The 16,090-nt window shown below is 41.2% G+C and overlaps 1 protein-coding gene across 1 annotated transcript; it reads left to right on the top strand.

Annotated features, from left to right (window-relative positions):
- The first annotated feature begins 5,432 nt into the window (after window positions 1-5,432).
- Window positions 5,433-10,682, top strand: LOC132935520 (uncharacterized). The gene has a single exon (XM_061002139.1). The coding sequence runs from the start codon at window positions 5,433-5,435 to the stop codon at window positions 10,680-10,682; it is 5,250 nt and encodes a 1,749-aa protein (XP_060858122.1).
- Window positions 10,683-16,090: the final 5,408 nt, after the last annotated feature.

Genomic DNA, 16,090 nt, shown 5'->3' with positions numbered 1-16,090 from the left:
ATGTCACCGAAAGCCGTGTACTATTTTGAACTATGGACGACTTATGGAGAATTTTTCTGGCTTTCGAATATATATGATTAATGCGTCGCCACCTTCCGGAACACGTTCGGAAAAATTATAAACAGCGCCTTTGCCTGTACAAGCAGATCTACAAAAAAAAGGTCCACTGGCCTGGTCTGTTGCATATTACTATGTCACCGAAAGCCGTGTACACTTATGAACTATAAACGACTTATAGCAAATTTTCCTGGCATTCCGTATATATACACCTTATACGTCGCCACTTTCCGGAAAACGGTCGGAACAATTATAAACGATACGTTTGCCTGTACCGCGGCTCTACAAAAAAAAGTTCCCATGGCCTGGTCTGACGCATATTAATATGTCCCGGAAAGCCGTGTACTATTTTGAACTATGGACGACTTATGGAGAATTTTTCTGGCTTTCTAATATATATGTTTAATGCGTCGCCAATTTCCGGAACACGTTCAGAAAAATTTTAAACAGCGCCTTTGCCTGTACAAGCGGCTCTACAAAAAAAAGGTCCACTGGGCTGATCTGACGCATATAACTATGTACCCGAAGCCTTGTACACTTTTGAACTATGGACGATTTATAGAGAACTTGCCTGGATTTCCGAATGTATAGGCTTAATGCGTCGCCACCTTCCGGCTCCAATCGGCAAAAATTATCGACGATACGTTTGCCTGTACAAGCAGCTCTACAAAAAAAAAGGTCCCCTGGCCTGGTCTGACGCATATTACTATGTCACCGAAAGCCGTGTACACTTTTGAACTATAAACGACGTATAGAACAATTTCCTGGCTTTCCGAATATATAGACCTAATACATCGCCACCTTCCAAAACACGATCGGAAAAATTATTAACGATACGTTTGCCTGTACTGCGGTTCTACAAAAAAAAGTTCCTATGGCCTGGTCTGACGTTATAACTATGTCACCGAAAGACGTGTCTTATTTTGAACTATGGACGACTTATGGAGAATTTTCCTGGCTTTCCTAATATATATGCTTAATGCGTCGCCACCTTCCGGAACACGGTCGGAAAAATTATAAACTGCACGTATGCCTGTACAATCAGATCAACAAAATAACGATCCCCTGGGCTCGTCTGACGCATATTACTATGTCCCCGAAAGCCGTGTACACTTTTGAACTTTGGACGACTTATAGAGAACTTGCCTTGTTTTCCAAATATAAAGGCTTAAAGCGTCGCCACCTTCCGGAACACGGTCGGAAAAATTATAAACAGCGCGTTTGCCTGTACAAGCGGCTCTACAAAAAAACGGTCCACTGGCCTGGTCTGACGCATATTACTATGTCACCGAAAGCCGTGTACTATTTTGAACTATGGACGACTTATGGAGAATTTTTCTGGCTTTCGAATATATATGATTAATGCGTCGCCACCTTCCGGAACACGTTCGGAAAAATTATAAACAGCGCCTTTGCCTGTACAAGCAGATCTACAAAAAAAAGGTCCACTGGCCTGGTCTGACGCATATTACTATGTCACCGAAAGCCGTGTACACTTATGAACTATAAACGACTTATAGCAAATTTTCCTGGCATTCCGTATATATACACCTTATACGTCGCCACTTTCCGGAAAACGGTCGGAACAATTATAAACGATACGTTTGCCTCTACCGCGGCTCTACAAAAAAAAGTTCCCATGGCCTGGTCTGACGCATATTAATATGTCCCGGAAAGCCGTGTACTATTTTGAACTATGGACGACTTATGGAGAATTTTTCTGGCTTTCTAATATATATGTTTAATGCGTCGCCAATTTCCGGAACACGTTCAGAAAAATTTTAAACAGCGCCTTTGCCTATACAAGCGGCTCTACAAAAAAAAGGTCCACTGGGCTGATCTGACGCATATAACTATGTACCCGAAGCCTTGTACACTTTTGAACTATGGACGACTTATAGAGAACTTGCCTGGATTTCCGAATGTATAGGCTTAATGCGTCGCCACCTTCCGGCTCCAATCGGCAAAAATTATCGACGATACGTTTGCCTGTACAAGCAGCTCTACAAAAAAAAAGGTCCCCTGGCCTGGTCTGACGCATATTACTATGTCACCGAAAGCCGTGTACACTTTTGAACTATAAACGACGTATAGAACAATTTCCTGGCTTTCCGAATATATAGACCTAATACATCGCCACCTTCCAAAACACGATCGGAAAAATTATTAACGATACGTTTGCCTGTACTGCGGTTCTACAAAAAAAAGTTCCTATGGCCTGGTCTGACGTTATAACTATGTCACCGAAAGACGTGTCTTATTTTGAACTATGGACGACTTATGGAGAATTTTCCTGGCTTTCCTAATATGTATGCTTAATGCGTCGCCACCTTCCGGAACACAGTCGGAAAAATTATAAACTGCACGTATGCCTGTACAATCAGATCAACAAAATAACGATCCCCTGGGCTCGTCTGACGCATATTACTATGTCCCCGAAAGCCGTGTACACTTTTGAACTTTGGACGACTTATAGAGAACTTGCCTTGTTTTCCAAATATAAAGGCTTAAAGCGTCGCCACCTTCCGGAACACGGTCGGAAAAATTATAAACAGCGCGTTTGCCTGTACAAGCGGCTCTACAAAAAAACGGTCCACTGGCCTGGTCTGACGCATATTACTATGTCACCGAAAGCCGTGTACTATTTTGAACTATGGACGACTTATGGAAAATTTTTCTGGCTTTCGAATATATATGATTAATGCGTCGCCACCTTCCGGAACACGTTCGGAAAAATTATAAACAGCGCCTTTGCCTGTACAAGCAGATCTACAAAAAAAAGGTCCACTGGCCTGGTCTGACGCATATTACTATGTCACCGAAAGCCGTGTACACTTATGAACTATAAACGACTTATAGCAAACTTTCCTGGCTTTCCGAATATATAGACCTAATACGTCGCCACCTTCCGGCTCCAATCGGCAAAAATTATGGATGATACGTTTGCCTGTCCCGCGGCTCTACAAAAAAAAAGGTCCCCTGGCCTGGTCTGACGCATATTACTATGTCACCGAAAGCTGTGTACATTTTTGAACTATGGACGACTTATGGAGAATGTTTCTTGCTTTCGAATATATAGGCTTAATGCGTCGACACCTTCCGGAACACGGTCGGACAAATTATAAACTGCACGTATGCCTGTACAAGCAGCTCTACAAAAAAACGGTCACCTGGGCTGATCTGACGCATATAACTACGTTCCCGAAGCCTTGTACACTTTTGAACTATGGACGACTTATAGAGAACTTGCCTGGTTTTCCGAATGTATAGGCTTAATGCGTCGCCACCTTCCGGCTCCAATCGGCATAAATTATGGACGATACGTTTACCTGTTCCACGGCTCTACAAAAATACGGTCCCCTGGCCGGGTCTAACGCATATTAATGTGTCCCGGAAAGCCGTGTACTATTTTGAACTATGGACGACTTATGGAGAATTTTTCTGGCTTACGAATATATATGTTTAATGCGTCACCACCTTCCGGAACAAGTTCGGAAAAATTATAAACTGCACGTTTGCCTGTACAAGCAGATCTACAAAATAACGATCCCCTGGGCTCGTCTGACGCATATTACTATGTCACCGAAAGCCGTGTACACTTTTGAACTATAAACGACTTATAAAACATTATCCTGGCTTTCCGAATATATAGACCTAATACGTCGCCACCTTCCATAACACGGTCGGAAAAATTATTAACGATACTTTTGCTTGTACTGCGGTTCTACAAAAAAAAGTTCCCATGGCCTGGTCTGACGTTATTACTATGTAACCGAAAGCCGTGTACACTTTTGTACTATGGACGAATTATAGAGAACTTGCCTGGTTTTCCGAATATATAGGCTTAATGCGTCGCCACCTTCCGGAACACGGTCGGAAAAATTATAAACGGCGTGTTTGCCTGTACAAGCAGATCTACAAAATAACGATCCCCTGGGCTCGTCTGACGCATATTACTATTGTTGCCGCCGCAACAGTTTTATAGATTAGGTAATTAAGAAAAATCGGTCACGGGAGGAACAGCTGGTCTCACACATATCACTATTCGTATTGTTTATTTTTGTTTTAGTTATTATTGAATTTGTAGATGTATCGTGTGAGTTATATAATATGTAGATTACACCGTGTTATCGTACGCCGCCGCCGTGCGTCTGCTGGAATATATTAGCACGGCCGCCGATTATATTGTTGTTCTGTACCGTAAGCCGTAGAGTCAGGACCATTATTATTAATTATATTGAAGTATTAAACAGTTTTTTTGTATGTGATTATTACTTATTAGCAAAAAGTGCTTAAGTGTGAATTATATTTATTATTTGTGAGCCATAAGGGCTAAGTCTAATTTATTTTATTATTATATTGTTCTTTTTTACGTGTACCTAAAATCACATATATATATATTTTGCATATACATAATATATTATACTTTGCTGTGCAATACTCGCGGGTTATCAACCGTGTCACCGTGATATCCTTTTGTATTATATTTTATCGTTAATTATTATTACTAGATGTAGGACCAGCTGACCAGTCTGAGCTCCACAAAACTGTGAGTTATTATTGTTATTTTTGTTATTATTTATTATTGAGCCAGAAGGGCTACATATTATATTTATTATTGTGCCAGAAGGGCCATACATTATTATTATATTTATTATTGTGCCAGAAGGGCCATACATTATTATTATATTTATTATTGTGCCAGAAGGGCCATACATTATTAATTATACTTTTGTTGGGCCAAAAGGGCCACACCCTAATATATTAATATTGTAATTTTATTCGTCTATAAGAGACGTACATATATATATTAATTAATATTGTTTATTCTGTTTGGTCATAAGGGCCGTGTTATTCATTATATTATATTTTATTACCATTCAAATCATTTTTGTTACCATTATTTCAACTTAGTTACCTTCTTGTGAGTTTTTAATTATTGTAAACACACCACATACAAATACACAAATACACATTTAACACAACACGCACCACATAGCTCAACAGTATTTGCCCGGCAATTCCGACCACTATTGTTTGAGCTATTACCCCATTACACACCCAGCTACTTCTCCACACTTTTAAGACCTAGGTGTTAGTGGGGCACAATATAAATTGGTGACCGGGCACGCGTATTATTACTATACGCTCCCGGCCCGTTCATTTTGGTGACCTCGACGTGATTTTTTGCTATTATTCTTGTTGTGTTTTATTATTTGTGAGTGTTAGAGTCGAACATGCACTAGTTTGTTTTAATTATTTTGTTTAGCTATCGGATCTACGTTACATCAGTTGCAATCGAATTTTATTATTATTATCAATTATACTTGTAATTTCTATAATAATAATTTAAAAAAAAAAAATAATCATTTATAATGGGGTTAGATGAAATTATGCAAGCTCAGGTTAAGGAGGTTAGGAAAAAGCGTGGTATTATTAAGGCGTCGCTAACGCGTATGAAAAACTTTCTTGAGGGATTCGATCTAACAACTGACGCTATATCGCTATTGGAATTCCGTCAAGAAGAGTTGCCACGCCTAAATCAAAAGTTTGACGACATACAGACACAGTTGGAATTGATTGTTGTTGATGATTGCGAAAAGAAAGAAGAGGAGCGTAATAAGTTTGAATTTGACTATTTTAGTATCCGTTCTCGAATTCAGGAAATAGTGAATGCTAGGAAGATTAACAACAGCAGTTCTCACAACTCAACTTTCAATACGTCAGTAGGCCACAGTCGTGCTCAATTGCCTATCATTACGCTACCAGTATTTGCCGGTGATATCCAAGATTGGGAATCTTTTTTCGATTGTTTTCGTGCAATGATACACGATGATGGTGGATTTACACCAGCTCAAAAATTCTACTATTTACGGTCAAGTGTTAGTGGCCAGGCGTTAGACCTTATCAAGTCGGTTCCAATGACAGATACAAATTATGAGGTGGCAATAGAACGCCTGAAACAACGGTATGATAATCGCAGTCTTGTCATTCAGTCACATATTCGATCTCTCCTGGAATCTCCATATGTAGAACAGCCGAGGGCTAAAGACCTGCAAGCTCTACATGCCCATGTAAGCACCCATGTTGCAGCTTTAAAGGCGCTTGATCAGCCAACGGAGCACTGGGATGCGTGGCTAGTAACGATAATCGTCAGTCGTTTGGATTCTGCTACTAGTCATGGCTGGCAATTAAGACAACACAACACCCAACTTCCTAAGTATTGTGACCTTGAGCAATTTTTAGCCAGTCGATGTATAGCTTTCGAGTCTTCCGAAGCAACTTCTGGACCAATAAGAGACATCAGAACTACATTGGCCGGTGAAACAGCAAAAAAGAGCAATGCCAAAAATGTATTTCCTGAGACAAGGCGATCTTTAGTGGCATCATCCAATACAGTCTCCTGTCAATACTGCACTGATGCTCATAAATTGTATCACTGCGAGAAGTTCAAGGCCGCTACTATAAACACACGTCTCTCATTTGTTCAGGAAAAACGAATGTGTTTCAACTGTTTGACTCCTGGGCATATGGCAAATGTTTGCAGATCCACTTATAGTTGTCGGACGTGCAACCGCAAACATCATTCGTTATTACATCAAGAAAGGCAGCAACAAATACCAGAGAAGGAGCAGCTTGAAAATAAGCAACCTGATATAAGTCAGCAGCTATCTACCTCCGGAGTCGTAGTATCTGCACCAGTACCAGTGAATACCACCGCAGAAAATTCACACGTATTTCTTGCTACAGCATTAGTCATGGTTCAGGACAAAAATGGTGGACATCGACAGTGCAGAGCCATCTTGGATAGTGGCTCTCAAGTCAACTTTGTTTCAAAGAGATATGCAAACTTACTGCAGCTAGCATGTAAAACGTCTTCATTGCCAATAAGTGGTATTGGAGACAATCGTTTAAAGGCAAGGTCGTGCAGCGAGTTAAAAATCGAATCCAGAACTAGTGATTTTAGTATCAAGATTTCATGTTATGTATTGCCTAATATCGTGGGGAATCTAGCGTCCTGTCCAGAGCCTGCAGATGGATGGAAAATACCAGGTACTGTGTCTTCAAACTTGGCTGATCCAGACTTTCACCGTCCTCAAAGTGTTGACCTACTTATTGGAGGTGGCTCGTTCTTCAACATTTTGGGAACAACAAAAATACCATTGAATATAGGTTCAGTCACGCTTTATGAGAGTAACTTTGGATGGCTTGTAACGGGAGAACTGCCTAAACGTCAAACACCAACACTTTTGTCAATTGGACAGACGATAGAGGAGGATTGGAAGGTTCTCGGAATCGTTGAGGATACAAGCTATGGTCGAACATCAAGGGCGAATAAGAGAAGTCAAGAAGAGCTAGAAACAGTGCAACATTTTAAGCAATACACAATACGTGATGAGGAAGGGCGTTTTGTTGTACGACTTCCCATCAAGGAGACAATCAGTGAAATAGGCGAAACCTTACCTATGGCGATCGCACGATTCTTAAATGTAGAGAAAAGATTGCAGCATGACGAACACCTGAAGAACAAATACATACGATTTATGAATGAATATATTAAGATGGGGCATATGGTTGAAGTACTGGAAAATTCAGTTCAAACGCAGAAACACTTCTATCTGCCGCACCATTCAGTAATAAAGGCATCAAGTTTAACGACAAAGGTTCGAGTGGTTTTCGATGCTTCCGCCAAGAGCGCATCTGGTGTCTCTCTTAACGACGTTCTGAAATGCGGTCCTACTGTTCAGCAAGATTTATTTTCTATACTTGTTCGCTTCCGTAAGCATCAATTCGTCTTAACTTCCGATATAGAGAAAATGTTTCGGCAAATCAAAATCGCAAGAGAAGACTGGGACCTACAAAGAATTGTTTGGAGATCCAGTCCTAAGGAATTACTTCGTTTATATCAACTCACTACAGTAACATACGGAATGACTCCTGCTTCATTTCTATCTACCTATTGTCTAATAGAACTCGCGAAAAGTGCCGAAAAGCAATTCCCGTGCGCTTCAAAAGTGATTGCCGAAGATTTCTATATGGATGATTTAATGACGGGAGCCGACACCGAGGATGACTGCTGTCAATTACAAAGAGAAGTAAGCACAGTGCTAGATTCAGCAAAGCTACCGTTAAGGAAATGGTGTTCCAATTCCGAGTTTGTACTGCAAAACATGTCTAAGTGTGTTAACGATCCCTTGTTCGTGTTGGATATCGGAGACGATGACACTGTCAAGTCATTGGGACTGCAGTGGAAACCAATTGCCGACCTATTTCAATTTGAAATCGTATCAAGATCCATGGAAGGTACATTGACAAAAAGAGCTATACTCTCAGACCTAAACAGAATTTTTGATCCACTCGGTTTCCTGTCACCGGTTCTAGTGAAGGGAAAAATATTTCTACAACAGCTCTGGTCCATGAAGATAGATTGGGATGCAAGGCTTCCGTTAAATATACAGGAAAGATGGGGTAAATTTTACGAAGATCTGGAGCGACTGAAATATTTATCCATTCCCAGAAAGGCTATACCTGAACGAACTGATATCATAGATGTACACGGGTTTTGTGACGCATCCGAAGAAGCGTATGCGGCCTGTATCTACATTCGTTCTCAGAGCAGCGATGGAAAATGGCATTCCAGACTTCTTTGTGCAAAAACTCGAGTGGCCCCGTTAAAAGGAAATACAATACCCCGACTTGAATTGAATGGTGCCTTGTTATTAACTGAATTGGCTCAACGGGTCGCTGATTCATGGCAAATCAATATTCATCAGTTCAAACTATGGACGGATTCAACTATAGTTTTAGGGTGGTTGAATAGCCAAAGCAGCCGGCTAAAAATCTATGTTGCCAATCGAGTAGCTCAAATTATGGATATTACAGAGGTCAGCCAGTGGAACCATATAGGCACGCAGGAAAACCCAGCAGATATCCCTTCAAGAGGTTTAAGACCACGGGAACTGTTAGCGGCAAGATTGTGGTGGAACGGACCTACCTGGTTGGAAAGTGATGAGAAGGATTGGATCTTGAATCCGATAACCCATGATGATGAGCTACCCGAAGTACGCAAAGTGAAGCTAGTGCTATTAGTGATCAAACCGTTGAATAGTATATTAGAACACTACTCTGAATGGAATTGTATGCTACGAGGAGTTGCTTGGTTAACGGTCTATTCGAAGTACATGCGTAAGAAAATCAATGGGCCTCAATCCCTAACAATATCAGATTTGGACGAAGCGAGGAAATCAATTTTAAGAATGGTCCAAGCTGAGTGTTTCAGTAAAGAGATCTCGTCACTAGAAAGGGGACTAGAAGTACCAAGAAATAGCAAGTTGCGTAGTTTGAATCCCTTCCTGCGCGATGGGTTAATACTTGTTGGTGGAAGACTCGAGAATTCAGACATAGCCGATGGACAAAAACACCCTATAGTATTGCCTGCTAGTCATAAAATAACCAGGCTAATATTTGAAGCATACCATCTCGAGCTACTTCATGGAGGACCTCAGCTCATGTTATCTGAAGTTAGACGTCTTTACTGGCCACTGCTAGGTCGAGTAACCGCGAGATCAGTGGTATGGCATTGTGTCAAATGTACAAAGGCACGTCCACGTTTCAATCATCCAATTATGGCACCACTCCCAAGAGACCGAGTTCAGTGTACTAGACCTTTCACTGTCACAGGTGTAGATTTTGCTGGACCCATATATATTCGCAGTGGTTTGAGGCGTGTAGCTGCTAAGAAGGCTTGGATTGCTATATTTGTTTGCTTCTCAACGAAGGCCATACATTTGGAGTTGGCTGACGATCTTTCAAGTAAGTCTTTCATGGCGACATTTCGTTGTTTTATGGCTAGAAGAGGAAAATGTGCTAAGGTTTTTAGTGACAATGGCACAAACTTTGTTGGGGCTCAAAAGGAGTTAATTTCAATGATGAAAAAAGCCAGTGTTGATCTTGAGAAAGAAGGTATTGAGTGGCATTTCAACCCGCCTTCTGCTCCACATTTTGGTGGTATATGGGAGAGTGCCGTGAAGAGTATGAAACACCACATGAAGAGAGTTATATCTGATCACAAGCTTACGAATACAGAAATGCGAACTCTCTTGTGCCAAATCGAGGCTTGTCTCAATTCCAGACCGATGACTCCACTAAATAGTGATCCTTCTGACTTGGCAGTCCTTACTCCATCTCACTTCTTGATTGGAGGAGCTATGTTGTTACCAGATGAACCAGACATATCTAAGGAAGAGCCCAATGGTCTACGTAGATGGCAACTAGTGCAAAATTTGATGCAGACCTTTTGGAAGCGGTGGTCGAGAGAGTATCTACCACAGACTCAAATTCGTGGCAAGTGGACAAGCAAGAGCGCACAGCTAGCAAAGAACGATGTCGTTATTATCAAAGATGATTGTATGCCTCCAGCCAGATGGAAGTTAGGATTGGTTATGGAATTGCATCCTGGCTCTGATGGTGTAGTCCGGGTTGTCACCATAAGAACAGCAAACGGAACGCTCATGCGTCGGCCAGTAATCAAATTATGTCGACTACCGACTGAAAAGGACAACAGCTCAGTTGAAAACCAGGATTTTCAACGGGGGGAGAATGTTGCCGCCGCAACAGTTTTATAGATTAGGTAATTAAGAAAAATCGGTCACGGGAGGAACAGCTGGTCTCACACATATCACTATTCGTATTGTTTATTTTTGTTTTAGTTATTATTGAATTTGTAGATGTATCGTGTGAGTTATATAATATGTAGATTACACCGTGTTATCGTACGCCGCCGCCGTGCGTCTGCTGGAATATATTAGCACGGCCGCCGATTATATTGTTGTTCTGTACCGTAAGCCGTAGAGTCAGGACCATTATTATTAATTATATTGAAGTATTAAACAGTTTTTTTGTATGTGATTATTACTTATTAGCAAAAAGTGCTTAAGTGTGAATTATATTTATTATTTGTGAGCCATAAGGGCTAAGTCTAATTTATTTTATTATTATATTGTTCTTTTTTACGTGTACCTAAAATCACATATATATATATTTTGCATATACATAATATATTATACTTTGCTGTGCAATACTCGCGGGTTATCAACCGTGTCACCGTGATATCCTTTTGTATTATATTTTATCGTTAATTATTATTACTAGATGTAGGACCAGCTGGCCAGTCTGAGCTCCACAAAACTGTGAGTTATTATTGTTATTTTTGTTATTATTTATTATTGAGCCAGAAGGGCTACATATTATATTTATTATTGTGCCAGAAGGGCCATACATTATTATTATATTTATTATTGTGCCAGAAGGGCCATACATTATTATTATATTTATTATTGTGCCAGAAGGGCCATACATTATTAATTATACTTTTGTTGGGCCAAAAGGGCCACACCCTAATATATTAATATTGTAATTTTATTCGTCTATAAGAGACGTACATATATATATTAATTAATATTGTTTATTCTGTTTGGTCATAAGGGCCGTGTTATTCATTATATTATATTTTATTACCATTCAAATCATTTTTGTTACCATTATTTCAACTTAGTTACCTTCTTGTGAGTTTTTAATTATTGTAAACACACCACATACAAATACACAAATACACATTTAACACAACACGCACTACATAGCTCAACAGTATTTGCCCGGCAATTCCGACCACTATTGTTTGAGCTATTACCCCATTACACACCCAGCTACTTCTCCACACTTTTAAGACCTAGGTGTTAGTGGGGCACAATATAAATTGGTGACCGGGCACGCGTATTATTACTATACGCTCCCGGCCCGTTCAACTATGTCCCCGAAAGCCGTGTACACTTATGAACTATAAACGACTTATAGAGAACTTTCCTGGCTTACCGAATATATAGACCTAATACGTCGCCACTTTCCGGAACAAGGTCGGAAAAATAATAAATGATACGTTTGCCTGTATTGCAGTTCTACAAAAAAAAAGGTGCCCTGGCCTGGTCTGACGCATATTACTATGTCACCGAAAGCCGTGTACACTTTTGAACTATGGACGACTTATGGAGAATTTTTCTGGCTTTCGAATATATATGTTTAATGCGTCGCCACCTTCCGGAACACGTTCGGAAAAATTATAAACAGCGCCATTGCCTGTACAAGCAGCTCTACAAAAAAACGGTCACCTGGGCTGATCTGACGCATATAACTATATTCCCGAAGCCTTGTACACTTTTGAACTATGGACGACTTATAGAGAACTTGCCTGGTTCTCCGAATATATAGGTTTAATGCGTCGACACCTTCCGGAACACGGTCGGAAAAATTATAAACAGCGCCATTGCCTGTACAAGCGGATCTACAAAAAAAAGGTCCACTGTACTGGTCTGACGCATATTACTATGTCACCGAAAGCCGTGTACACTTATGAACTATAAACGACTTATAGCAAACTTTCCTGGCTTTCCGAATATATAGACCTAATACGTCGCCACCTTGAGGCTCCAATCGGCAAAAATTATGGACGATACTTTTGCCTGTCCCGCGGCTCTACAAAAATACGGTCACATGGGCTGATCTGACGCATATAAATATGTCCCCGAAGCCTTGTACACTTTTGAACTATGGACGACTTATAGAGAACTTGCCTGGTTCTCCGAATATATAGGCTTAATGCGTCGACACCTTCCGGAACACGGTCGGACAAATTATAAACTGCCCGTATGCCTGTACAAGCAGCTCTACAAAAAAACGGTCACCTGGGCTGATCTGACGCATATAACTATGTCCCCGAAGCCTTGTACACTTTTGTACTATGGACGACTTATAGAGAACTTGCCTGGTTTTCCGAATATATAGGCTTAATGCGTCGCCACCTTCCGGAACACGGTCGGAAACATTATAAACGGCGCGTTTGCCTGTACAAGCAGATCTACAAAAATACGGTCCCCTGACCGGGTCTAACGCATATTAATATGTCCCCGAAAGCCGTGTACTATTTAGAACTATAAACGACTTATAGCAAATTTTCCTGGCTTTCCGTATATATACACCTTATACATCGCCACCTTCCGGCTCCAATCGGCATAAATTATGGACGATACGTTTGCCTGTTCCACGGCTCTACAAAAATACGGTCCCCTGGCCGGGTCTAACGCATATTAATATGTCACCGAAAGTCGTGTACACTTTTGAACTATGGACGACTTATGGAGAATTTTTCTGGCTTTCGAATATATACACCTTATACGTCGCCACTTTCCGGAAAACGGTCGGAACAATTATAAACGATACGTTTGCCTGTTCCGCAGCTCTACAAAAATACGGTCCCCTGGCCGGGTATAACGCATATAAATATGTCCCCGAAAGCCGTGTACACTTTCGAACTATGGACGACTTATAGAGAACTTGCCTGGTTTTCCAAATATATAGGCTTAATGCGTCGCCACCTTCCAGAACACGGTCGGAACAATTATAAACGATATGTTTGCCTGTACCGTGGCTCTACAAAAAAAAGGTGCCCTGCCCTGGTCTGACGCATATAATTATATTCCCGAAGCCTTGTACACTTTTGTACTATGGATGACTTATAGAGAACTTGCCTTGTTTTCCGAATATATAGGCTTAAAGCGTCGCCACCTTCCGAAACACGGTCGGAAAAATTATAATCGGCGCGTTTGCCTGTACAAGCAGATCTACAAAATAACGGTCCCCTGGCCTGGTCTGACGCATGTTACTATGTCACCGAAAGCCGTGTACACTTTTGAACTATAAACGACTTATAGAACATTTTCCTGGCTTTCCGAATATATAGACCTAATACGTCGCCACCTTCCAAAACACGATCGAAAAAATTATTAACGATACGTTTGCCTGTACTGCAGTTCTACAAAAAAAAGTTCCTACGGCCTGGTCTGACGTTATAATTATGTCACTGAAAGACGTGTCTTATTTTGAACTATAAACGACTTATAGCAAACTTTCCTGGCTTTCCGAATATATAGACCTAATACGTCGCCACCTTCCGGAACACGGTCGGAACAATTATAAACGATACGTTTGCCTGTACACGCAGATCTACAAAATAACGATCCCCTGGGCTCGTCTGACACATATCACTATGTCCCCGAAAGTTGTGTACACTTATGAACTATGGACGACTTATAGAGAACTTGCCTGGTTCTCCAAATATATAGGCTCAATGCGTCGACACCTTCCGGAACACGGTCGGACAAATTTTAAACGGCGCGTTTGCCTGTACAAGCAGATCTACAAAATAACGATCTCCTGGGCTGATCTGACGCATATAACTATGTCCCCGAAGCCTTGTACACTTTTGAACTATGGAAGACTTATAGAGAACTTGCCTGGTTCTCCGAATATATAGGCTTAATGCGTCGACACCTTCCGGAACACGGTCAGACAAATTTTAAACGACGCGTTTGCCTGTACAAGCAGCTCTACAAAAAAACGGTCACCTGGGCTGATCTGACGCATATAACTATGTCCCCGAAGCCTTGTACACTTTTGAACTATGGACGACTTATAGAGAACTTGCCTTGTTTTCCGAATTTAAAGGCTTAAAGCGTCGCCACCTTCCGGAACCCGGTCGGAAAAATTATAAACAGCGCGTTTGCTTGTACAAGCGGCTCTACAAAAAAACGGTCCACTGGCCTGGTCTGACGCATATTACTATGTCACCGAAAGCCGTGTACTATTTTGAACTATGGAAGACTTATGGAGAATATTTCTGGCTTTCGAATAAATATGTTTAATGCGTCGCCACCTTCCGGAACACGTTCGGAAAAATTATAAACAGCGCCTTTGCCTGTACAAGCAGATCTACAAAAAAAAGGTCCACTGGCCTGGTCTGACGCATATTACTATGTCACCGAAAGCCGTGTACACTTATGAACTATAAACGACTTATAGCAAACTTTCCTGGCTTTCCGAATATATAGACCTAATACGTCGCCACCTTCCGGCTCCAATCGGCAAAAATTATGGATGATACGTTGGCCTGTCCCGCGGCTCTACAAAAAAAAAGGTCCCCTGGCCTGGTCTGACGCATATTACTATGTCACCGAAAGCTGTGTACATTTTTGAACTATGGACGACTTATGGAGAATTTTTCTGGCTTTCGAATATATAGGCTTAATGCGTCGACACCTTCCGGAACACGGTCGGACAAATTATAAACTGCACGTATGCCTGTACAAGCAGCTCTACAAAAAAACGGTCACCTGGGCTGATCTGACGCATATAACTATGTCCCCGAAGCCTTGTACACTTTTGTACTATGGACGACTTATAGAGAACTTGCCTGGTTTTCCGAATATATAGGCTTAATGCGTCGCCACCTTCCGGAACACGGTCGGAAACATTATAAACGGCGCGTTTGCCTGTACAAGCAGATCTACAAAAATACGGTCCCCTGACCGGGTCTAACGCATATTAATATGTCCCCGAAAGCCGTGTACTATTTAGAACTATAAACGACTTATAGCAAATTTTCCTGGCTTTCCGTATATATACACCTTATACATCGCCACCTTCCGGCTCCAATCGGCATAAATTATGGACGATACGTTTGCCTGTTCCACGGCTCTACAAAAATACGGTCCCCTGGCCGGGTCTAACGCATATTAATATGTCACCGAAAGTCGTGTACACTTTTGAACTATGGACGACTTATGGAGAATTTTTCTGGCTTTCGAATAGATACACCTTATACGTCGCCACTTTCCGGAAAACGGTCGGAACAATTATAAACGATACGTTTGCCTGTTCCGCAGCTCTACAAAAATACGGTCCCCTGGCCGGGTATAACGCATATAAATATGTCCCCGAAAGCCGTGTACACTTTCGAACTATGGACGACTTATAGAGAACTTGCCTGGTTTTCCAAATATATAGGCTTAATGCGTCGCCACCTTCCAGAACACGGTCGGAACAATTATAAACGATATGTTTGCCTGTACCGTGGCTCTACAAAAAAAAGGTGCCCTGCCCTGGTCTGACGCATATAATTATATTCCCGAAGCCTTGTACACTT

Source organism: Metopolophium dirhodum, chromosome 1 (genome assembly GCF_019925205.1).
Source record: "Metopolophium dirhodum isolate CAU chromosome 1, ASM1992520v1, whole genome shotgun sequence".
NCBI lineage: Eukaryota > Metazoa > Arthropoda > Insecta > Hemiptera > Aphididae > Metopolophium > Metopolophium dirhodum.
The sequence above is the reverse complement of the archived record's forward strand: the minus strand, read 5'-3'. Positions and strand labels throughout refer to the sequence as shown.

Coding starts and splice junctions, on each gene's coding strand:
- LOC132935520 (XM_061002139.1), top strand. CDS start 5,433: ATGGGGTTAGATGAAATTATGCAAGCTCAGGTTAAGGAGGTTAGGAAA.